General features: G+C 43.0%; 1 protein-coding gene and 1 non-coding gene across 3 annotated transcripts in view; one reads left to right on the forward strand and one right to left on the reverse strand.

Annotated features, from left to right (window-relative positions):
* Positions 1–758: 758 nt before the first annotated feature.
* The window catches only part of CRTAM (cytotoxic and regulatory T cell molecule), a 26,986-nt gene continuing 2,261 nt past the window's right edge, over positions 759–25,483 (reverse strand). The window contains exons 2-10 of one of the 2 annotated variants that reach the window (XM_049620781.1): positions 20,095–20,241; positions 16,862–17,014; positions 14,396–14,539; positions 13,305–13,466; positions 8,947–9,027; positions 6,875–6,958; positions 5,223–5,369; positions 2,921–3,007; positions 759–1,246 (exon numbers count right to left, since the gene is read on the reverse strand). In XM_049620781.1, coding sequence (XP_049476738.1) covers positions 1,116–1,246; positions 2,921–3,007; positions 5,223–5,369; positions 6,875–6,958; positions 8,947–9,027; positions 13,305–13,466; positions 14,396–14,539; positions 16,862–17,014; positions 20,095–20,241 — 1,136 coding nt within the window. In that variant the 3' untranslated portion in view covers positions 759–1,115. Of the gene's footprint in view, positions 1,247–2,920; positions 3,008–5,222; positions 5,370–6,874; positions 6,959–8,946; positions 9,028–13,304; positions 13,467–14,395; positions 14,540–16,861; positions 17,015–20,094; positions 21,245–25,483 lie in introns of those variants that run through there. The other variant, XM_049620772.1, reaches the window with a different exon arrangement.
* LOC125917405 (U6 spliceosomal RNA) lies at positions 18,613–18,721 on the forward strand. Its single transcript, XR_007456183.1, has one exon. It is a non-coding gene; the product is annotated as a U6 spliceosomal RNA (small nuclear RNA).

A 25,483-nucleotide genomic window follows, 5' to 3' on the forward strand; every position in this document is an offset into this window, starting at 1 on the left:
AAAAATTTTTTTCGGGGCTCCTGTCTGGTTCAGTCAGAGGGCATGCACCTCTTAATCTCGAGGTCATGAATTTGAGCCCCACGTTGGGTAAACAGATTACTTAATTTTTCTTTTTTTATCAAGAAAAAAAAATTCACAGCTGTATCTGGTTCTGTAACAAATTATAAACTCATAATATGAGTGTGTGTGATAGGGTGGGGAGATATTATTTTAGAATTAGTCTATTCAGGTCCAAATAATGAGAAATGACATAAGTGAATGCTTATTCAGCGTTTGCTATATCTTAAATAAACTGATGGGGGGGTGGGGAAGACATGGCCCTTTCCCATGGTAAGATAAAAGGAGGAAATACAACTTGGACCACAACCACTAGAAAAACATTCAGCTTTTTATTAAATAATTTTTTAAAGCATTAATTAGGTCATAGTAAGTTAAACTCGTTGTTGTTGTTGTTGTTGTTGTTTTGGTACATGGTTTTGTAATGAAACGTCCTGGTGAAAACTTGGCCAGATCCGCTCTTGTGATTTAGCAAGAAAACCTTCGAAAAATCAAATCTTTGGGCCCGCCTTGAACTAAAGCTACATCTTCTTAAAGCCCTTCTGGAAAGTAAGCTCCTAGCATTAGAGACCTTCTTTAGGTCCTTTCCATCCCAAAGTTTGTATCTGGCGATTGGAAGGAAAGATTTATAAAAAAAAAAAAAAAATTTTTTTTTTTTAAAGGAGTTCTGCTCAAGCCCAGCATCTAAAAACTCCTTTTCCCTTCATGGTAAGATGCTAGCTGGCCCAATCAGCCCTGATCTCCAAGACTTAAGAGTCTCCTCCTTCTCTGAAGTAGTGTCAGGCATGATAGGTTTTTTCCTCTTCTTTTTTCTTTTCTTTTCCTCTTCTCTTCTCTTTTTTTTTTTTTTTTTTTTTTAACTATGAAGCTTTGTGTCCATGGTCTGGTCCTCATTTCACAGCCCTGAATCCAGGGCAGGGTGCCACGGCAGTCTACCATGTTGCATTGCACTCAAAGTATATTTTTTCTTGTGACCGTAATTTTGCTCCTTCCCCTGGGCTGCTCCACTGTGAGGCCTGCAGCTGCACCGAAGTCAGTATTTGCTGTCGCAAAGGACGTTACACAATGGTCTCTGGTATGTGAGCGGGCTCTCCTTTGAATTTCGAACTCCGTGGATCGTCTTTCCGCCTTGTTTTTGCTTCAGAGTACAACCGTGTGATGTAGTTCATGTAGCTCTTCGAGTGGAAAGCTGAAAGAAAAACAGGTCGAAGATGAAAATTCCTTTTGAACAACAGTGCACCCGTTCGTTTGGGACACGTTGGCTGCACGTGGTCTTGTTAGGTCCATATGTTAATGTCTTAAACATCAAATCAGAAATCGATGGATGCATATCCTATAAATGGTCTGAATGCATTGCCACAGTCTGATTTTTAAAAGGTCTTACGTAAGCAACACGCTAACCAACCTGAAATAAAACTTGTAGACGTTTCTGCTGTGAGACCCAACAAATAAGAACCCACGTTGCATTTGGCAAATTTTAAACTGAAAGTCACAGGGCTTACGGGAAACAGGACCACTCAAAGCCCGTTAACTATACACAGAGGCTGGAGACCGCTCCAGAGGATGCTTTTTAAGTGAGTGAAAACAGTGAAGTTGAAATGTCAGGTCTGAGGGAGCCAAGGGAAGGAGGATGGACGTAGAGGTTGGAGCCCAGGGGGAAGTACCACCTCCCACCTCTGTGGCAAGCCCCTGGGATTGGACCTTTCTGGGGAGGGAGCCCTGAGTGAAAGTACTCATTTTCTTAAAGTTGAGATGCAAAAGGCTTTCTGCTTGTTCAGCAGCTGAGCTCAGGGCATTTTTTCTCCTGCTAAAAGTTACAATTCAACACCCACTGTTCTAGTGCCCCTCACTTGGGAAAATTGGCATAGGAAACAATCCAACTTACGCCTCGTACTGACGTTATTCTCCTACTTGCGGGTCGATTACACATTGACATTATAGAAACACATGCGATACAAGAGGCTTTCTGCACCTTACACGCACTTCCCCTCACACCCCCAGTTCTCACAGTCTGCCCTCTTGTTCCCCTCTCCCAGCCAGTAAGTGATTCTTCCCACTTCACACCCTACTGGGTCAAAGCAAAAAAAAGGGCAGAGGTGTTGTGAAAGACCGGCTTCCTACAAAAACCTCAATAAAACCATTAGAAACTAGCAGCAAAGCTCTTCTGCATGTCTTGCAACTCTTGGCAGGGGGGGAAGTTAATTTGCATGGAGGAAACAAAACGGTTGGAAGGTATAAGAGTCTTTACCGTAGCGCTGGTTGCTGTCTACTGGATTTTTGTCAAACACACACACACACACACACACACACACACACACACACACACAATCTCCTTTTAGACCCTTCCTTTCACTTTTTGGAAACGTATTTTGCTTGGGAAATTGCAATGGAGTGCTCCAAAAGCCCCCAAACATTTCTGCTTGAATCAGTTAAGCCTTGTGTTCGTTTATTCAACACACATTTGTCAAACACTCCGTTCGCCATCAGGCCCTGTGTTCGAATCCGAGGACACGCTGAGATCAACCCAGCTGTTCACCACCCAAAGGAGTACTGTGGTGGCTAAATCAACACATCAAAAATGACCAGTTGGTGCGGGAGGTGCTGGACTGTCAAGGTGTCTGTGAGATACCCCTCAGCACAAGACGGACGTACAGTCTATGGGTGTGTCTGGCTGTGACAGTCAGGACACAGAGATGGCTTCCCAAAGGAACTTAATGGTCTCTACTTTACATTTTGGAAGATGCAAGACGATTTAGGTGATTGACTTTCTAGTGCTAAAAATCAGACTTGGCGTTTCACCCTCCTCCTTCAAGACAACAAATTAAGCTCATTTTTCAAGTTTTAGGTCATGTAGGTGACTCACTTTGGTCCTTTTTCTCTTGGGATGATGTTTCTTCATTATTTGACCTCGATTTGTAACTTTCCAGCGTGTGTTCTGAAATTTCGTTCTCTGCAAGAAAAGAAAACTGTGTTATTAGTTTCTGGTGTCACACATCACCTATGTGTAGAAATGTATTTTGAATAAGATGATCCTTCTGTCTACACAATAGTGGACTTACCCCTGCCCCTCCCATACGTCATGCCCTCATTCATTTAGAGAATTGTTTTTGTTCTTTGCTATGATTCCTGCAGGCACTGTGCTGGGCAGTGTAAGAGTTGTGGAAATCAAATGACCACAGATTAGAATCAAGTATTGTTCTTTGAGATGGAACGATTCCAGGAGGCCTTAACGAACCATGGGGGTGAAGCATTAACGGGGGGACTTTGCAACTATACGATGACATTTGCCTGTTGTGCAGGTACAGCCGAAAAGCCAGACTTTGTCTCTAGGTCTAATTATGATGAACGTTGGTCCAGCTGAATATATAGAGAGAGTGACATCAAACCGGAAGTTGTACTTTTAAGAGGGTGAGAGCCATTCAAAGAGGTAGTGTATTTTGCCTTGGGACATAATGAGTTCTCTGCTACTGGGGGTGTTGGAGCCATATGTCGCTAAATGATCCTGGGCCAGCAACGCCGTAATGCAAGTCACATGTGTAATTTTATAAATTTTCTAATGGCCATGTTGCAAAAGCAAAAAGAAGTAGGTAAAATGAATAATTATTAACAATTTATATTTGATTTACCTAGTAGATCTAATATGTTATTATTAGACATGTATTTGTGTGTGTTGAGTTTTTTTTTTTTAACTTTCTTTTAATGTTTATTTATTTTTGAGAGAGAGAGAGAGAGAGAGAGAGAGAAGGCAAGGGGTAGAGAGAAAGGGAGACACAGAATCTGAAGCAGGCTCCAGGCTCCGAGCTGTCAGCACAGAGCCCGACACGGGGCTCAAACTCACGAACCGCCAGATCGTGACCTGAGCCAAAGTTGGACGCTTAACCGACTGAGCCACCCACCCAGGCGCCCCCGTGTTGGGTCTTCAAAGTGGGGTGTATATTTTATCCTTGCAGCACATCTCGAAAGCAACTGGCAACATTTTAAGTGCTCAATAGCCATGTTGTGTCTACTCTGTTGGGCAACACAGGTCTAAATAATCACTCAGAATTAAAGAGGGGATATCACCCTGGTACACATTTATAGAAGGAATTGAGTAGATATTCTGGATAACTTCTGAAGTCCTTCCAGCCCTGATATGTGTTGAATCTATGCATTTCAATAGATACCTTCCATGCTGGCTGAATAATATATATATTGCATATATACATAATATATATAATAATCTTTATGTAATACTATTATATATTACTATTATACTATGATATGTGATACTTTTATAATATTGTATGTACTATTATAGTATATATAATACTATTATAATAGCATATATAATACTATTATAATGTTATATATATGTATATTTTTTCCCCCGTTGATAACTTTTAAACCAGAATGTTTAGCAAAAATTACTAACATATTATGGTTGAGGGAGGCTGACTGCATTATTTCAAAGTAAGAACACAACTGGGACACCTGGGTGGCTCAGTCCGTTAAGCATCTGACTTTGGCCCAGGTCATGATCTCGCGGTTCGTGGGGTTCGAGCCCCACATCGAGCTCTGTGCTGACAGCTCGGGGCCGGAGCCTGCTTTGGATTGGATTCCGTGCCTCCCTCTCTCTCTGCCCCCGTCCCTCTTGCGTGCATGTTCCCTCACACACTCTCTCTTTCTCTGAAAAATAAGCATTAAAAAATTTTTTTTTTCAAACAAAAACAAAGTAAGAGCACAACCAAGACAGTATACATTCAACCTTTGATTGACCGTCCCTAGAATATGAACTCCTTGAGAGCAGGGATCTTGTTGACAGAGGTATCCCCAGTGCCTGGAACCGCGCCCGGCACATGATAGGTACTCCGTGAATACCTTTTTGAGTGCATGAATGAATGCGTTTTCCGCTTGGCGTCCTTTTGCGAACGGCAGCTTTTATAATTTAATGTCAATTCCTGGAGCTACTCTGCTTTCTCTTGGTTATACGCTCTTTGATTAGAGCCCCTGGAGATTGCACATCCTGTGTTTACTACGAAACAGACCATGGCGTATTTGCGTGACAACACTTCCCAAACAGATGGCTGAAGTATCTAACAGAAAAGCTTTAAGTTGGCAGAATTTCCTTTTGGCTAGCCAACCGTTTCTGCATCTTGCGGCCCCCCACCAGCTCCCCCGCCGCTCACCTTTTTTCCATATCACGTGTGCTTTCCGAAGCTTCATTATGAAGAGCTGGACGATGATGAAGAGTATGAAGATGAGAAAGGAGACCAGGGTGAGCAGCAGAATGCCATTTTTCCTCCTTATCACCCCCACGTACTGAAGATTTGTTTCTGTAAGGCAAATGAGAGGAATTCAGCTCAAGGTTGGTTTGCTTCCGTCCCTGAGGCATTTGCAGGCTGCTTCCCAAATGTCAGATAGGCGGATAGGCCACTCAGACAGAAAGACGGAGGACTTTAACCTGAAGGGAAAGAGATTCATATTATTTATTCTCCAAAAACAAGCCAACAGGCGGACAGACAAACAAGGCCATTCTGGGAGGTGTTTGGAAAAACGCTCTCATGTGCCGTAGGCAGTGAAGCTGTGATTTTTCATTTCTAGAGAATGCAGGCAAGAATATTGACTTAGATTAGAGTCGGGGGATTTAAGTGAGCTGTAAGAAATGAGTGTTTTAGCAACATGTGGTTAAGCAGCAAGAGAGGTTGTTAAGGAGTATGAAAAGCTACGCAAATGCAGTGAACATTCATGAATGTTGGCTTGGTTAAAGGTGGTCCTCCATGAAGGCATTCGGAGATCAAGGAGGTGAGGTCTTGAAGATCTTTCTAAACCTCACACTCGGATTCGGCCGGCTCTGATTTTGCCCAAATGTCCTGCCCCCTCTAACAACAAGCAGTTAAGGAGCACCAGCTACGTGTGGAGCTGCTTGGAGCTCATTAGACACAATCTCTGTGCTTTAGGGCATAGTTCTCTCTCTGTAGAAACAGATAAATTAATAAAACAGAAGTCAGAGTGCGCTTTATGGGAGGTTTGAGGGTCCTGTTCTGCCCCGTAGACTGTGGGAGCCGCAGAGGTCTTGTGAACACAGGCGTGAAGCGTCCAGAGAGGGGTGTTTCGATAATAGAGTCTTAAAAATGATCACAACTCCAGCGAGTCACGAGACTTTGTGCAGGAGACGATGAGAGTCTGGACCAGGGAGGTGGCAGTGATAGTAGACAAAAATCTGGAAGGGAAGACTCAAAAGTCCTTGGAGACAGACTGATTTTTTATGTGTCTGTGTGTGTGTACACACGCAGGAGTGAAGGATGACACCAAGGTGTGGGGCTTGTGTGATGGTTTGGACAAGCTGATTTTATGGGAAAACATGCTGTTCGGCTTTTAGTGATGTTGAGTTTGAAGAGATGGCAGAGAATCCAGCCATGGGATACGTAGGAGGTGGAATGCAATAGGGATTCGTTCTCCAGAGAATGTTCTGGAAGCATAGGTATGGAAATCATCTGCATAGTGGCAATACGAACAATCCTGGGGAGGGGTAAACCCTTTAAGAATTAAGGGAGGAATCAAGAATAGGAGAAGTAAAGTCAGAAGTATATCCACATATAAGAAGCCAGAGGAGGGAGGGAGGTTAGCTCATGGACACAGAGAAGGACTGATTAGCAAAGAGTGACAGGACCAGGCAGAGTATGTCAGGGAAGCCAGGGAGACCCTAAGCCAAGGAACAAGGGAGGGATTAACCAATAAAAAGGTCAAGGAAAATAGGGACAGAAAAAGGCCATTGGATTTATTGGTTCAGAGGTTAAAATGTCAAGTGTTTATTCTAAATGCTGTAGGGGACACTTACCAGTGGTTAAGTCAGGATCTTGAGCGGTTTGGTTTTTCTCTTCCTTGTCAATCTCTGTTGTATTAGAATCTTCCACTACTGCAACTAAGTTGAAAGAAGTTAAGACATGATATATACATCTGACTCTCTGTGAATAGCGTGTACATACACATACTAATCCCCAAACAGCAAAGCATCTTTGGGAACCAAATTAAGTAGTCCGACTTAAAAACAAACAAAACAAACAAACAAAACACAAGACTATTTCTGAACTACTGACTTTTCCCCAAAATAGTTGCAAATGGCCAGGCTCATTTTGCCTTATTTTTTAAAGATACATGTTTACCGAACACTGTGTGCTAAGCCTGAAACAGAGCATTTGGTATGTTTCTCACGGCAGCTCTGAACAGAGGCTTACAGAAGCTAAGTAAGTTGTCTGAAGTCACGCAGCAAAGAAGTGACAGAGCCTATCCCGAAATTCAGAATGCAAAATTTAAACCGTTCTTTTATCCTTCCCACCTGAACCAGGCCTGTGAGCGAGAAGGTCTTTAGAAAGGTGCAAGATAACAACAGAACACTGAAGGGTGACATCCCGAGCTTTATGGAAGGATAAGCTAGCAGCCTGGAAAGCAATGATTTTTATGTTGAAAAATAGGCTCCCTTGTCATTCAAACCCATACTGGCCTCTCCCCCTTAGAAGCAGGGTGTTCTGTGATGGTTTTGCTAGGTGAGAGAAGTCATAGAACGAAGAGATCTCTTCTTCTGATCTTGTTGCTCGTCCTGCCTATTCCCACCTCCCCGCCTCCCCCTCCCAACCTAGTCTCTTGCTTTTTTAGCCCATTGCACAGCGCCACTGTGTGGATCCCACGGGGAATGAGACCACCCATTCTACTGAAAATGGCTATTATTAACTGTAATACAATCATAGGAATTGAAAGCTGAAAGGAAATTTAGAAACCATATTAAATCTTCGGTTCTATATGAAAAAGCAGAGCAGAAAATTGGGTTGTATAGTAGCTCTGTAAGCCAATTTAAAGACAAGTCGATTCTAAACACGTTTAAAAAAATTGGATTATTAAAGCAAGTGATGTGACCGCTCCACTTCAGGTTATTTTCAATTTCCATCGCCCTTCAAAAAACCGTACGGTACATATTGCTTCTATCGGTGTTTAGAAACCCCAAACATTGACTTTTTAAATATTATTCCAGATAAAAGTTGTAGAAAAATACAATCTGATACTCAACCATGAACATACATGCTAATGATACGAAAACACTTATCCCATCAAATGAGATTATTAGAGACATACTATTTGAAATAGGAAGAGGACACGTAGGAATTTCTGCCCTTTCTGGCTGAGGCTGTTTTGCTCAAAACATCGTAACAAATGAATGTATTCATACACGTATATATTCGCACTGTGTTTTCTGAGTACCTCCTAGTGCCAGATACCACGCTAGGTAAAATGCAAAGATAAACACGTGATTATTCCCCAGAGTTAACCCCCCAATGGGTTGACTGTCTAAAAAGTTGGTTATAATTCATTCAGGCTTTTTAAATTCTGCGTTTAGGGTTCAATCCTGTCATCAAACACTATCCGAGTTCTTGACAACCAAGTAACTGAGGTGTTTTCAAAGGTGATTTTGTTCTTCCGTGATAAAGAGCAGCAAATCTCCAGATCCTGTTTCTTTGCCCTTTGCTGAAATCAAGTCTTTATTTTGTGTTTAGTCTGTTCTGGATGAGAAAACAATGAAACGAGTCTCTCCATAAATGAATCCAACCTTGCCCTTTACCATAGAGGAAATTCAAAGGTCACTATTTGTGTGTGTGTGTGTGTGTGTGTGTGTGTGTGTGTGTGTGTGTATTAAGCAACATAGCACTGAATTTACAAGGCATTAGTGACCCTGAAGCCCCCCTCCCCCAACTAAGGCAACATTCTACCACAAAGCTGGAACCAACAGAGGGGGTCCTGCATAGTCTTATTAAAAATTTTTAAAAATCTGAAAATTGAGAATTGGAAAAGTGACCTTCCCGAGGAGGCATGATTTTTTTTTTTTTTTTTGGTCTTAAGTTTTAATGGGTTGACACTTACCAGTGCTAGTGGGCTGCTGAGGGTCTGCAGACGATGGAGAGTTTTTCTCCAGGGCATCTGAAGCTGTCTCTCGATCAGTAACTAGGAAAGGGGAAAAACAGAATTCTGCAACCACGGAGAGCAGTTTTACCCACATTGTGCTCAGTACAGCAGTTTGGAGAATGTATTTGGCTGCTACCTGCTCGTGGAGGTTTTTTGCAGAAACCTCAGCACTACGTATTCTGCAGCTCTTGCTCTGGTTTTTGAATCTGTATCCTGCTGGCTGCCCATCTGCTAAGCTGCCTGGCTTAGAAGTGCAGTGTGCCGGACTTGGAGTGGTACATTTGGCAATAATAGGCAGAGGGTATTCGCTGTCTTTCTCTCTCTTTCCATCTACCTGCCTGCCCCTCTGTTTGTCTGTCTATGCATTCACATATCTCCCTCCTTATTTATTAGTTAGGTGGCCTTGGAGTCAGTCACGGATTGGGTCGAATTCCAATGCTGTTGACTTGGCTTGTGCTGAGTGAGTTTGAGCAAGATGCCTAATCTCTTGAACGCTCAATTTTTTCTTACCTGGAAAATGGAAATGCTAAGCTTTGCCCTTGGGAGGTTTTTTTGTGTGTACGTGAGAATTAATGAGTTCATTCATACAACACGTTCAGCCCAACGCTTTGCTGTTTATAAAACATGATGCTAACAGTATAACATAAAACAATGTTTAGGGATGTCTCCAGACATTCATTGTAGCGCGGATTTGACCCCTGAGCAGTCCTGCAACCAGAGGGTGTATAGGAAAGGTGCCTGAAATTTTATAAATAGGGATATGTGACGGGTAGGTAATGTCTTTTTGGAATCTGTGAGTGCGTCTCAGCTTTTTATTTAATGGCTTTGAACGTTTCTTTTCTTAAACATGTAAAACTTTTGGAAACGATACAAATGCCAGAGTTGCATGCGAGAGCTCTGAGAAAAGGAAGAACCGCCACTAAGGAAACAATAGAGAAATAGTAATTTAGACTGTCAGGCTAAGATGAACTCTGTGACCACAAAGATGTCAGGGAAAATTGAAAAGACAGCTGCTAGCAATGAAAGGAGAGAAAAAGCTTGGAAGCTAGTAGGATGGAAATACTGGAGGCAAATTATAAGACGAGAATATGGGAAATATTGGGGACGCATAGAAAAATTATCAAGAATGATCAAGATCTTCTGGAATAATGTATATGATACTGTGTGGATTCAGATAATTATATATTTTTGTACAGAACAGGAGATATACACACACCCATGAGTTTGTATTTACTTTGATTTGTTCTCCCAGTCAACAAGCTAGTGAGTAGATTCCGTTAGACCAAATGTTATTTTGATTAAATGGGTACTGGTGCTTTATGATTTCTGTCCCTGCTTGGTTAGAATGTTATAGACTTGTGCTGTTCAATACAGCATACACGGGCTACACTATTTAAGTTTAAATTAATAGAAGTTAATATTAAAAATTTACTCAGTTGCACCGGCCACATTTCCGTTTTGAAAAACCTGTATCCACCCCTGTGAGCTTGACAGCTTCTAAATACTAAGACTTCGATGAAATCGGTGACGATATCAATGAATGGGATTTTGATGCCGAAATGTGTCAACATTTGAAAGTTCTGTATAAATCAGTATATTGATATTTTCCAAATGACCAAGGCATGATGCTACAAATCATGCCTGGCTAAAAGATTTATCCAAAGTGCAAATCTGTTCAAAGAATTTTAATGTAACAGGAGCATGAAAAGTTCATTGATAGGGTTCCAGAGTCCACATAGCAATTAACCTTTAAGAAGTCACCTCTTGTTGAGTTTTAGTATAGTATCAAAGAAGAATATCCACAATTATCTGAAAAGTTATTAATATCATCTTCCCTTTCCCAACTACGTATTTGTGGGAGGCTGTATTTTTGTATATATTTCAAGCAAAACAACATATCGCAAGAGAATTAACGCTGAAATTATGAGAACCTAATTCTATGAAACCAGATACCAAAGAGATTTTTAAGATGAAAAACAATGCCATTTTCCTCGCTAACATTTTGGCGTTGCAAAATACAGGTTTTTTTTTTTTTTTTATACAAGTGTGTCATTTCTGTGTATATGTAGTGGATTCATTTTTTAAATAAGTCAACTTTTTTTAGTTTTAATTTCTAATGCGTAAGTATGGACAGGTGCGATTCACATAAGTAAAAATTCTTTGGGGTCCTCAAGTGTTTGTAGGAGTGTCGAGGGTTCCTGCAATCGGTGAGTGTGAGAACTGTCGCTCAGGTTTTTTGTTTTTATCTCACCTCCAGATAAGTAACAGGAAATTAAGATTCCTCATTGGGAATACTGAAAAGATGAAGTAAACCATTGTGAAGGTGGCCTAATCTATTCCTGTCCTGTTTTCCTTCTCCAAGCATTGCGTTGTGAGTTTTTCAAAGGAAGACGTTACTCATTCCAGTACCTGCCCCCCTCCAGATATGGTGCTTGCCTGATGTTCATTTTCTCAAGTCCTACCATGCAGTATGGGGATGAAGGGGGTCAGAATCCTTACTTGTAAAATTATTTTATCTTATTTTATTAAAAAATGTTTTTTTTTAATGTTTATTTATTTTTGAGAGAGAGAGAGAGAGAGAGAGAGAGCGCGCGCGCACAAGCAGGAAAGGGGCAAAGAGAGAGAGGGAGACTCCAAAGCAGACTCCAGGCTCTGAGCTGTCAGCACAGAGCCTGATGCAGGACTCGAACACACAGATTGCAAGATCGTGACCTGAGCTGAAGTCAGAGGCTTAACGGACTGAGCCACCCAGACGTCCCCTTGTAAGTGTGTTTTAAAGCATTCTCACTAATCCACCTTGTAAAACTCATGGGATGGACAAAACGGGTGTAGTATCTGTACGTCCATTGAGTAGCTTGCCACAGGGGAAAGTCATAAACACATGGAAGCCACCAACAGCTGATACTGGAATTACTCTTTGAATACTTAATGAAGATCTGGCAGTGGGGGCTAAACAGTCGACCGTTAGGTCATAAATAAAATAAAATCAAGTCGTATCCCATTACTGTTAGAAGCATTTGATGGCTAGGATTTTGAGTCGTAGAGAACTATGGCCATAATGGAAGAGAAAGAAACTGTGATTTCCCCTCAAGAGTAAATTTTTGTAGGTGGCCCGAACAATAGCTGAAGAAGTCAACATAGATTTTTTTTCAACATGGTTGGTTCTCTTATTTAAGACTCTGAATGACTTTCAGAAGCAGCCCCCAACACCCCCCCCCCCCCACGCACGCGCTGTGCTCCACTGACAGCAGAGGCTGGAGGGGGAGGAGTCATCAGGAGGTAGGAATGTTTGCTAGTACCCAGCCGTGTCTGCGGGGGCTTAAGTCTTCTAAATGCAGCTTCCTCAAGACTTGCTACTTTTGGTTTGACGAGAAAGTGACTGGTGGAAAGCCTGTGGTAGTGAGCGGGGGGACCTGTTAGCCACAGCAGTGACAGCCCCCACGGGGCAGCATGGCAGTTTTCCCACCATGGTGTTCTCCTTCACCAGCGCCTTTCATCAACAGTAATTTCCCAAAGAGCTTTTTCAGCAAATGTGTCCTCATCCAACAGCTTCCTCCTTCCCTAGTGTGAGTGCCTCCTTGTACTTCAGAAATTCTTCTGATACTGTGAGGTACTTTATACAATAACGAAGGTCAGAGTCTTGTGATTCATGCTACCTCTTACTAGATACTTCTTGACTCAAACATTTTCTAGAGTTTTGAAATCCCTGTTTTTTTTTTTTGTTTTTTTTTTTGCATTTGATGAAGGAATCATTCTGGAAAAATGGAGGCGACTCCTCTTCACAGTTACGATGTGACGTTTCGTTTGTTATTTGTTCTGCTGGGAATGTTAACCTGGTTAAACTAAAATCCGCAGAACGGTCATAACAAAAGAAATCTAAAGAGTAATCATGACTTAGTTTGACTGTGTGAGTGTTTTATATTAACGTAAAATGGTATGGACAAGTTTAGATCTATTTCAACGGTTATTATCTCCTTTTGGGTATGCTTCAGATGACCTCTTCAAAATCGTGAGTGCAATCAAACGATTCGAGGCCAAGTTATGTCAGCTGTCATTATCAAAAAGCAGGCATGATGCTATTTGCATATGGCGCTCTGCTAGGCTTTCTGCACAACTGGGGTTCCCAACGTTGGGACGGTCGCATTCTGACACCCAGCTGGAGAAATTTCCATCATTAAAGGAATCTGCTGTTAAGGAGAGCTTTGTTGACTGCGATCTCACTGTGAAGGACTTTTCCCATTCCGTTTAATTTTGTTCAATAGTGTACTATGAAGGTAAATTGAAAATGATTAAAAACAATCGTTCCTCCCTCTTACCCATATCTTCAAATCGGAATGGTGCCACCAGTTTTCTTCCCTGTAGACCTTTGTGTCGGATAATGCAGTCCACTGTTGAGTTTTTGCTGTACGTGTGGACTCTGAGGATGCTGCTGCTGTTACATTTCTTCCCATCGGTTTCAAATTCATGGTGGGTTTCACCTATGGAGCGAGTTAAAGAGGTGTTTGAAGTTGTGGCTACTTAATACCATTGGGTGGTTTGGTTCCCTCAGAGACCAATGGCCTTGACCTCTTGGCAAAGCTGTTAGACTTCTAACCTCATTCTGACTTCAGCCAACTCCCTTGTACCTACGTGGCCCTAGTCACAGAGGGGAGCAGGTGAATAATAATGAATAGGTTTCTGTAAACCCGTCACTACTGGGGGGAAGAAATCCAAAGCTTATCGTGGTTACAACAAGGGCAGCCCGATGTTGTCAAACACAAAGACCCACGACTTTACTCGGTTTGGACGAATAAGGCAAATTAATGGAGAGGTCTTGGAATGATGTGGAATTGGCATTGGAATGGATCTCTCTATGATTAAGTAAAATTGAATGTAACCTGTGTCACAACGTACACAAACCGTAAACAGGTCCCAATTGTGACAGTCCGTTATCCTGCTTAGTCAATTGAACGCTGCTTCAATCTAATCAAAGTTTAGATTCTTTGGTACCATATGATATTTTTATCTGTCACTGAGGGTACTGCACTTTAGAAGTGTTCCAATATACAAGCATTGTGGTAAATGTATTTTCAATTTTGTGTCTGCTAAACAAGTCATGCTGAGGTGATAGCTATTTTCCTGTTTTATGAAATTTTGTTGAATTTTAAGAAGCCATAATAAAGACTCTATTTTAGGTTCCTGCTTTGTTTTAAGCACAAACAGGCAGTCGTATTATTTGTGATAGGTTTTCAAGATGAAGGCAGAGTATCGATTGGTTATAAAGATAATTTGGAAAAGAACTGATGGATTAATGAATGTTGTTTTCTGGCACTTGGTGCCACCAGAGGGTGCCAGAGGATTTAAAACTTCCTTGGAAATGTAAGTAGGAAGGAAAACAAAGGAGGAAAGGACCATCTCCCCTACTTACCGTAGAGCTCTATGTCGTTCCCTAAAATCCAAGTTATCTGCGGAGGGGGCTTACTTCTCACGGTGGAGCATTTAAGTGTAACGTGTTCTTTTCCATTTTGCATTCTGGTAACTGAAGCTTCCAGGATTGGTGCGGAAGGAGTTGCTGGAAGAAAATTGTTTTTTTTCTATGCTTAATTAGCTGGTCTACGTATCCCAGTAAAGCACGGAGTCTGATCATCTGTAGGGACGATTGTAGCGTATGGTCTCAATCATGGGATTTTTTTTTTTTTTTTGCTCGACCTTTTCCAGAATACTGTTAAGGGGCTTTTATGTACTTGTAACGCTACCTTGGCTGTAGTCACACTGTTTGTTACCCAGGGTGTGATCAGTCCCTGAAAATCCCCAGTGTTTCAACAGCAATTTTTGCATTTGACAAATGACTGTATTTGACTAGTAGAACGCTAGGTGAGGAGTACAGACCCGAATTCCAGTTTCATCTGTCACCGGCTGTTGTAAGAACTAGTGCATGTCCCTCAACTTCTTTCAGTTTCCTTGTCCGTGACATGAAAGGAGTTGGTTTATGTTGGTTTATGGCTGTTTCCGTTCTAAACTTTCACGAGTGTATGATTCACGCCAAGGTAAGTTAGTTCCGTCCCCTCCTCCCATCAAAAGGTACATTTCTTTTATAAAGGACCCATTTGTCCTTTTTCTTCCTACTCCTGTCTTGGAAATGGAATTCACCCTTGAACAGTGCGGGCACTGGGGGCACTGACACCTCCCTCCACCACTGCGCAGTCAAAAATCTCTGTATAACTTTTGACTCCCCCCAAACTTAACCAAGAGCCTGCTGTTGACGGGAAGCCTTACTGATAACAGGAACAACCGGTTAGCACGTTTTTGTATGTTCTATGTATTTTATAGTGTATTCTTACGGTAAAATAAGCTAGAGAAAAGAAACTGTGAAGAAAATCATAAGGAAGAGAAAATCCATTTATAGGACTGGACTGTATTTATTGACAAAAATCCACGTGTAAGTGGAGTGGCACAGTTCAAGCCTGTGTGGTTCAAGGGGCAAGGGTGATTTTTAGTTAGGCTAACTTCTTCCTCTTTCCCGTTCTACTTCACACTTTGGTCCAGAACCCTACTCTTTCACATTTATTTGCTGATTTGTCTGCCATCGAAACATGGTAAAGTCAGCCCCGAGCATGCAGCATTGGGTGCCGGCAGTACACGTATGAAAAAATTAGCTATTTGAGGAGCTCATAGTCCGGTGATAGACTCAGCCCCTAAACTGTCAGCTGAAAGATCATGTATTAAGTGCAGCGAGAGAGGTACGCGTGGAGAGTTCTAAGACCCCAGAAGAGCACACAAGCAGCGTGAGCCAGAGTGCCACGAGGGCTGGCCAGTAAGGTGGGTGAGTCACATTGGTTCTTAAAACCCAAAGGGATGGGGCGCCTGGGTGGCGCAGTCGGTTAAGCGTCCGGCTTCGGCCAGGTCACGATCTCGCGGTCCGTGAGTTCGAGCCCCGCGTCGGGCTCTGGGCTGAGGGCTCGGAGCCTGGAGCCTGTTTCCGATTCTGCGTCTCCCTCTCTCTCTGCCCCTCCCCCGTTCATGCTCTGTCTCTCTCTGTCCCAAAAATAAATAAAAAACGTTGAAAAAAAAAATTTAAAAAAAAAACAAACAAAAAAAAACCCAAAGGGAGCTATTCCTTCCCAGATACTTCGTTACCCCGCAGGCACCACGCTGTATTAATTCAACCGAAGTCTAAGAAATCCACTCGTGGGATATGTGGAATTATGCCACTTAGAGATCGACAGAAAGCAGTGTTTCGAATTGATCTGTTCCATCACAAAAATCGGAAAAGTAAAGACAGTAAGACTCACGCTGACCTCAGCTGACCGTCCACAGAACTGGGCAGGCCCCGGGCGATCTGGACGCTGTTACTTCCTATCCTCGTCTCCCAACCCACCTCTCACTGGCAGAGAGGGACTGGTTTGGGCAGAGGATGCGAGCCGTTGCCCAGTGCAGTCACCTCTGCATTCATTCCATCTTAGGCTATGCAGTCGTAAGGTTCTACTTTTTTTTTTTTTTTTTTTTTACACACTGCTTTGCCTGTCTAAACTAGCGTGCCAACTCCTGGTGGGCACGGATTGTGTCTAATCCCTCGTCGATTCCCAGGAGCTTAGTACAGTGCCTGGCACACAGTCGTGGCTCATCAAATATTAATTCTCCTTCCTTTTAATTTCCCCAGAGAGGAAACTTCGCTGATGCCAGAGACACGTTTCACAAAGTCACATTTTAATCTAGAGCTCGCCGGTCAACATGTTCCTTTCTGCTTCCGTTCGACAAAGGATGGCAGAGGTCCCCTAGGAAATGCCTTGCTACAGGCGCTGTTTCTAAACTCAGATGTTAAGCGTAAGAATGATGTGTCCTGTTCAGAGGCCCGTCGCTCCCCTGCTGGGTGTGCTGGCTGTCAACCACCTACCTGTCACGATCACTTTTACTTCCTTTGTTCTCACGGAGCTGCCGTATCGTAAACACTTGTACACGCCTTCATCTTGCTGGCTGACATTAAGCACGCCGATGGAGAGCTGATGGGCGGAGTGATGCAGAAGCTGGTATTTGGGATTTTTTAAAGCTGGACGAGAAGGCAAAGGAACTGTTAGGAAGCAAACTAGCAGATGAATACAGACTCTCTGCCCATTGATTCTTCACAGGAATGGCTTTTGAATTTCACACGTGGACGGAGCAAATGTCACATCTTTGATTGAGCTGCCTTCCAAATTTCTGGTGTTACCAGCTGGATGCCTCTCAACAGCTCCACGTTCGTTTAGGAAACAAAATAGTTTGCGACTGGGATCTGTGAGATAAACCGGTCGCTTTATTTGCACGTGTATGAAATTAACTGACATTAACCCCGTGCTGGTGAAGGGTTCAGGCTGCAGGAGGATTACATCCCCCCTCCCCCCCTTTTTTTTTTACATTATGAAAAATGCCTCATTGTAATTACCTCCTCGAAATCTGATTGATTTGAGGCTGTCTTGTCACAAAGGATGTGAAGAATGGAAGATCAGTGCACGGCTAGTCATTACGCCAGTTGGCTGCTTTTTCTTTTTATGTTTTTTAAGGGCTTTATTTTTGAGTAATCTCTACACACAACGTGGGGCTCGAGCTCATAACCCGGGATCGAGAGTTGCATGCTCCATCAACTGAGCCAGCCAGGCGCCCCTTTTGTTTTTAATTTTTTAGAAGTTTGTTATTATTTGAAGTTTCCTAAAGATTTTAGCAAGTGGTTTTTGTTTTTATTTTTGTTCTGTTTGGTTTGATTCTATATTGACCTGGGATGTCTATCTCAGACCATAGGTCCCTTGGCAAATCAGAGGCTCCTGAAATGAGTGGTTTTGTCTTCCTTCCCTTCCTTCTCCTCCTTCTCTACCGCCCCCCCCCCCGCTTTCTTTCTAGATTTGTAACACAAACCTAAAATAGTTGTGCTTTGAATGGCTGCCCAAGGAAGGTTGTCTCTCATCTGATATAATGGTTGTATGTCCTGGGACACTGATATTACCTGGGCTAGAATCCCTGAATTCTCAGCCTCAGCACTATTGACTTTTGAGTCCATAATTCTTTGTTGTGGGGGCCCTCCTGTACATTATAAGATGTTTAGCAACAACCCGGGCCTTTCTACTCACTAGATGCCAGTGCCCCTGCCTGTTCCCAATTATAACAACCAGAATTCTTTCTAGATGTTGCCCTATGTCCCCTGGAAGGCAAGAATGACCCTCAGTTGAGCATCACCGAGTTCAATCAAGGTACTCTGCTAGAAACTTGGGAGTGCCCATCTTATCCTGGTTTGCCAAAAACCAAGCCAAAACAAGAGAAAGCGTGATTTAATGGCAATTATCTCTACCCAAAGTTTTTCTCTCAAAACTTTTAACAACCAATATCTACTTTATTGGAATCTAGTATTGATAGTTGATTTAGTTTGAAATATGTGGTTATTTTACATTGAACATAGCAATATTTAAAGATTTTTTTAATGTTTATTTTTGAGAGAGAGAGAGAGAGGGAGAGAGACCGCATGAGTGGGGAAGGGGCAGAGAGAGAGGGAGACACAGAATCCGAACCAGGCTCCAGGCTCTGAGCTGTCAGCACAGAGCCCGACACGGGGCTCAAACTCCCGTACTGTGAGGTCATGATCTGAGCCAAAGTCCGATGCTTAACCAACTGAGCCACGCAGGTGCCCCGAACACAGCAATATTTAAAAAATGTTTCATAGCTGCAGAGAAGAATGGCATGGCCCCTGTGCAAGGATGACCTGCAAATTCGTGAAGCATTCCATATTTTTCTGGGTGTTGTATGGAAACCAATTTGACAATAAATTTCATATTTAAAAAAAATTTTTAAAAATGTTTCATAGCATATTAAGTTTTTTAGGGGCTCTGCTTTTACAAGGCAGAATGCAACTTGCTGTTTTGGAGACTTTTCCAAGTATTTGGCAGCTGAGAATATTAAATGGAGACATGCAGTGGTCTCATTATCTAGGGGAGGGTTTAGTAAAATTCTGCCCAAAGAGATGAACTAAATAGACTTTTAAGAACACCTTTCCTTGGGGCACCTGGGTGGCTCGGTTTGTGAAGCATCTGACTCTTGATTTCAGCTCAAGTCATGATCTCACAGTCGGTGAGTTCGAGCCCTGAGTGGGGCTCTGCACTGACAGTGTGGAGCCTGCTTGGGATTCTCTCTCTCCCTCTCTCTCTCTCTCTGCCCCTCCCCTGCTTGCTGGCTTTCTCTCTCTCTCTCTCTCTCTCAAAATGAAAAAATAATCCCTTTATTATTATATTATATTATATTACATATATATTATATAATATTATATATAATATTATTTTATTATTATTATAAATAACATAAAAAAATCCCTTTCCTTAAGAAAAAAACAACAACATTGTGACTGTGCGGTGATGGTTGTTAGATTTACTGGGGCAATTGCTCTGAAATATATACATGATACTAGATCATTGTACGCATCAATACAGGGTGACATGTCCACTATATCTCAATAAAACTGGGCGGGGGAGGGGGTTGCGGGGAAGAATCCCCTTCCGTCTCAGGCATCCAGGGCTCATTGTGAAAAGGAGGAATGACTGTCCTCCTTTCCAAAGCGGCATGTCCTGTCAGTTGGTCGGCGACCTTGCTTTTGTGCTGAGGCCAGCAGAAGAGGAGATGTTGGGAAGGGAGTTGTGTGATGTGACTTTGAGCTGCTCAGATGGAAAACGAAGCAGCTGGCTCCAGACCGGGGGTGGGGGGGTGGGGGGGTGGGGGGGGGGGCGCGACGGTGTTAGCTGCCAGAGGATAAAGGGCCTCTAGTCAGTCTCCTGCCTGCCTGTCATGGCGCTGCTGAGAGTGAAAAAGCGAGGTGGGGGTAAGGTGGGGGCATGGAAACGTGCTTTGTGATTTGAGCCCCCTTTACCAATCATTCTGGGGGGGTTTCCATTTCAGACTTCCTGTCAAAAAAAAGCAGCTGTGTGTAAAATGATAGGCTGCTGGGTGTGATCCCCGCGTAATCGTAGGTGGGCCAAGCCCATCGCTGGGGTGACTCATGCTGGTTTCTATCCCACACCAGCTTGTCTGTCTGGAAAATCCCTCAGGTTGCGATCTGGTGGCGATTGTTTTTTTTTTGTTGTTGTTGTTTGCTTGTTTTTTGTTTTTTGCACTTACCAGGATGCTCATTTAAAAAAATGGTGAACCCTGATGGGGCCAGCCACTGCAGGGACGTGGTCTTCCCCTGAGAAACGACACATTTGAGAGTGAGCGTCTGGCCTTCCTCCACGGTGACTGTTTCTGTGTGGTTGGTCAGAAAGGCTTCTGCAGAGGAAGAGAAGAGGAGACAGTCAGGCTGGCAATGGGGCAAGGCACTCCCAAGCTGAGGCAGGGTCAACGCAACCTCCTCCTCAGCACAACCTCCTTCGTTCATTCAATCATTCATTACGTACTTCTTTTTTTTTTTCCAATAAACATTTTGAAATTTTTTTAAGTTTATTTATTTATTTTGAGAGAGAGAGCAAGCGGGGTTGGGGCAGAGAGAGAGAATCCCAAGCAGGCTCCACGCTGTCCGCGCAGAGCCCGATGTGGGGCTTGATCTCACAAACTGTGAGATCACGATCTGAGCCGAAATCAAGAGTCGGTGGCTCAACCAACTGAGCCACCCAGGCCCCTCTCATTACATACTTCTTATAGAAACAAAGCGTCAGTCAGTACAAAGGAGCCAGCACTGTAGGTAGCGACAGTAGGATGTCTCCTGAAGGGGTGCGATTTTGATAGGAAATAAAGGAAAATGTTGAACAACATCCATCAGGCGCCTGCCCTCTCGTAGCCCAGAAACTCAGCCAGGCCACGTCGAACCTATATTTAATTTAACTTTCGAAATAATCCTATGAAGAGCGAGTTACTTCGCTGGCTCTACAGATGAGGGAGTAGAGGCTGATGGTCACACAGGTCCTGGAGCTGGGATCTGGACCCATGTCTGTGGTCTTCCAAGTCCATGGTCATGTAACTAGGTCAGACTGTCTCAATGATGAGACCAGAAAACTCAGCCTCTCTGGCCTCCGTTTATGAAGCAAGCTCCTTCTGGCTTGAAGTATAAGCAGCGTGTCTGGAATTCTAAGCGGTGCTCTTGTGAATTAGGGAGCTGCCCTTCACAGGAGCGGGGAGGCCCCACCTGCAAAAGAGCTGCTGTGCCAGAGGAATGATGTTCTAAGATCTCTTCCAATTTAATTTTCCACAGCAGCACTTTCTCTAGGCAAACACGAGAGACTAGTTTCCCGAATCACAGCCCCCAGAGAATGGTAAACAATTGGTCGTAAACAGCTGCAAATGTATCCTCCCAAAAAAGGAAATTGATAAAAAAAAATTATAATAATAAATTGGATTTACTGCTGATTTGGCTGCCATCCGTTCTTCAAGTTTTAAATTAAAAAAAAAATTTTTTTTTGTTTTTAAGGACAAGACAATTCTTATCAATGAAAGTACAAAACACTTCCGTAAACAGAAGAATACCGTGGGGTTATAAATTATGAATAGCAAATGTAATGAGTTTTACTCCATCATCTGAAACCTTAAAAAAAAAAAAAAGAGGGAAAGGAAAAAAGGAGTTTATTTCCTTGTGATAAATTTCAAGTATTAGGAAAAGTGCTTTGGAGAGCCCTGGGAATTAATTGGTGCAGACTTTTTAGTTTGTTCCATTTCTAGGTCATTAATTTCCATCTGGCCCCTGGCAATAATAACCCAGAATTGTTGTATTGCATTTGTATTGACTTCCATGGGAAAAAAGTTTGCTTGCGTTCTAATGGAAAAATACCCATATCATCAGTCAATACTATAATGAACAATGAAGACTCAATAAAAAGATACTGTGTTTCCATCAGAGCGTTGAAGCATAAGCCCTGAATTCTGCTTAGGTTGGGTCATTTGGAAATATTTTCATGTATAAAATCAACCCATAATTGAGTAATAGGGATAATATTAGTGGAGATGCTTTGAAATGACAGTGGAACTAAGGTTAAGCAACTTCTGAGCCAAGAGATTGAATCTGAAACTGTCTACCTTCTATCGCTTCCGTAATCATTCCATTATGATTCTTGCTTTACTTTCTAGTTCTTGTGTTAGCCTGCTTCCCACAGGTTGAAGTTTCTAGAGGGCAGTGACTATCTAAAATTCATTCCTTACAGGAGCTATCACAGTGTGAGCTTGAAAAGTAACGGTTTAATGCCAGCTTTCATGATGGCACCATAATGCAGGCGATGGGCAGATGTCTTTGGTCTCCTGTTGTTAATAAGAATACTGAGAGACAGGAGGGAAGGCACTACGTTGAATCAATGATAGAATAAAAGACCACTGTTGAGCAACATGCCCTGATTTCATCCTTCAGGCCAGAAATTGATACTTGGAAGTTTTGCCCAAGTGCTTACCTTTCAGTAAAGTGATGGTCTAGACAGGAAGCCTGTATTTGGGGAAATGGAAGCAGTGATATGTATCGGCAGCCTGTTTGTGAATGAATGGCTTCCATTTTAAAGATATCTTTTTCTCGAGATGCATGCTTTTGAGTGAAATTGCGTGATTTGCTTCTTACACTGTAAAAAATTATAATGAGGGGCGCCTGGGTAGCTCAGTCAGTTAAGCGTCCGACTCTTGGTTTCAGCTCAGGTCATGATCTCACAGTTCGCGGGTTCAATCCCCGCGTTGGGCTCCACGCTGTCATCCCTGCTTGGGATTCTCTCTCTCTCTCTTTCTCTCTGCCCCGCCCCCCACTCCACATACTCTCTCTCTCTCAAAATAAATAAATACATTAAAAAATTGTAATGAAATACAGTACGACTTCTTAGCATATGCTATAAAGAATTGTATCTCCTAAGATCAGTTTACTCCTGTTGAGAATGTAATATTCGCCAACTGACCAACCACAACTATAAATGCCTGGGTTTCAGATGGAAAGGGCTGCGTTGGAGACATAGGCTGTTTTTTGTGACTCTGCTCCAAGCCTTGCCTTTAGCTTGACCAGCTTATTTCTCTTGCAGTGTTACCATGTGGGACCCCTTGTTTAGTTTTGAGACAGGAAGTCTTTGTAGAAAGGAAGAATGGCTCCAGTGAGAAGCCACAGGCCCACACGGCTTCAGCTGCGGTGCTTAAAAATATTGTTCACTGTGTCAAGGGCCCGCTAAAGGGTAGAAGAGGAAGACACCTGTACCTGACTTTTCATGGTACGCCTTCTAAGGGAAAGTTCCCCAGGGTTCTCTCGTTGCCACTGCACGCTGAGGGGGTACTCTTCTTTTACATTTTCTTTTTCATCTAAGTTTTGGAGTCCAACTTTCACCTTCTTCGTCAGAGGGAGGGGGTGTGGGTTACCTTCTGTGTTCACCACTTCCTCCCCTGTAGGCTCTAAACACGTCTATGCTTGTGCACCCTTCCTTGGCCTTTCTTATGTAGATCCTGAGGGCTGCGTCCCCTCCCTAGTGCTCCCCAGCTGGGCCTCAGGGTTCCAGTCTGCAGGTTAGCGCGCGACACGGCTCCACAGATACCGGGGAGCAAAGCTTGGCAGTGAATGGCTGTGGAGTCTCTCCTGGGAGGTCACCGCTTACTGTTAGTAGGTCGTGTCTACTGAGTGGATTATTGACTTCGACCAGATCCATCCATCCATGGAAGGCCACGTGTTACGAGGCTGCTAGTTGACTCTGGGCTCATAGATCGGGACTGGTTTATATACGGAAGTAGAACCTGTGACCTTCCCCATCGTCTCCACCCCCAACCTCACGAACTAATTGTCCTATCAGTGGAATGGCCACACGCCAAAGCCTATGTGACCGGCCCTCAGGCAAAAGGGCAAGCATCAGTGACCGCCACCTATGCAGGCATCCACGGATAAGACCTGTGCAGTGCCTAAGATTCCTTGATTTCCCCCCAAGATTTTGGGAGTTGCCATGTCTGCTCTCCCCTTTACTAGGGGCTATCAGGTGGATCGAAGAACGAATAAGATGTCCTTTCTTGTTCTTACCTTAGTAGTCCAATTATTGCGTGCGGCACATTTTAAAACTCCAGAACCGAGCAAGTCTGTCCTGCAGGGACCCAGACTCCTCACGCCCCATTGGAAATCATCATCTCTCGCGTCCCCCTATGCTCCAGACGCGTCTTACACAGATACGCCACCTGCTCTGTCCCAGCGCTTGCTTGTGTTAACTAATGTCGTCGCCAGCCACTGCCAGGTTCAGGGTCAGGAAGATACTTTACCTCCATGCTGTTCTGTCATCCTGGATACATTTCTTATCCCCTCCAGGACTCAACTCAGATTATCGGGCTTTTGTCGGACCTGCCTAACGAGTCTTTAGCCTCCTTCTTCCTCACGATGACCTGCCCTCTCCTCTAAGACCCTCAAAGCTTCTGAATGGACTCCTGTTACAGCACTTGGCACATTACTTTATAATTATTTGGTTACAAGCATGTCTGTGTGTAGATTACAGACTTCTCGTGAAAAGATTGTTTGCCATTCATTCATTTTACAGTCCCAGGGCCTTACACAGAGTAAGATTTTAAGTATTAGCTGAGTCAGTGGCTAAAAAGATGAAGAAATGTATATATTCATGACCAAACACTATAATAGGATATAAGCTTAGCTCTGTTATTGTTATGTTGCATAGAAAAGCTTGAGTTAAATTAACACCAGAGACACAGAATGAATTGTCTCAAATCAGAGCCCTATTTACACGACTATTATGCGGTAGTAGACAAAAAAGTGGTTCAGTTTAGATCGTTATGAAAAATGCTTACTGTTATTTTTTTGAGATAGAATCAACAGAGAAAGTTACGAGGGGGCCAGTGAATCTGGCTCGGCCCAAATTAAATTATTTCCAGTATGGCTTTCAAGAAGACATCTCAAAGTATCCACACACTTGGGAATTATCAACAGGCGTATCAACAGAACCTTATATTTGCAACTGTTCTTTGTTTCCTATATCCTACCCTCCACTAAAGACCAGAATAGTGGGAGTCTCATCATCCATAGTATAGGTGAATGGGATGAATTTTGAAAAATTGTTCGTTCTTGAACTGCGTTTTACCCATCCTAAAGGCTCTTTATGTGAGTGGTAGCCTTGAAAAGAGGGAGGCTCTGAGATTATGGGACTTTTCTTGTCTATAATTCTTGGCGGCCTTAGTTAGAAGTCGCCCTGGTGGAAGCAGGTGCAGTGATCTTCCCATAGTTCATAGCTAAAAACAGCTGGCAGTGTCCAGTGTTGCCAAAATTGATGATTTGCTGCCTTTTTTTTGCCAACAGGAAAGCAACACGATCAGCCCCTTTCCTATTTGGGACTCTGATGGGCCTGAGCAAGGTGAGGTCAGAGGGGACAGTTTGTGCTTAATACCATTAAGTCTAGATGCCTCCTGGGTGGCCCTTTGGGTGAGTTTCCAGGTTGGGATTTTTCAATTACACATCTTCCAAACCGTATAGATCAGTGGCTATCAAACTTCTGATCTACATTAGGAAGCACTTTCTATCACAGCCTGGTAGAAAGACACACACACACACACACACACACACACACACACACACACACACACA

Source organism: Panthera uncia, chromosome D1 (genome assembly GCF_023721935.1).
Source record: "Panthera uncia isolate 11264 chromosome D1, Puncia_PCG_1.0, whole genome shotgun sequence".
Classification (NCBI taxonomy): Eukaryota; Metazoa; Chordata; class Mammalia; order Carnivora; family Felidae; genus Panthera; species Panthera uncia.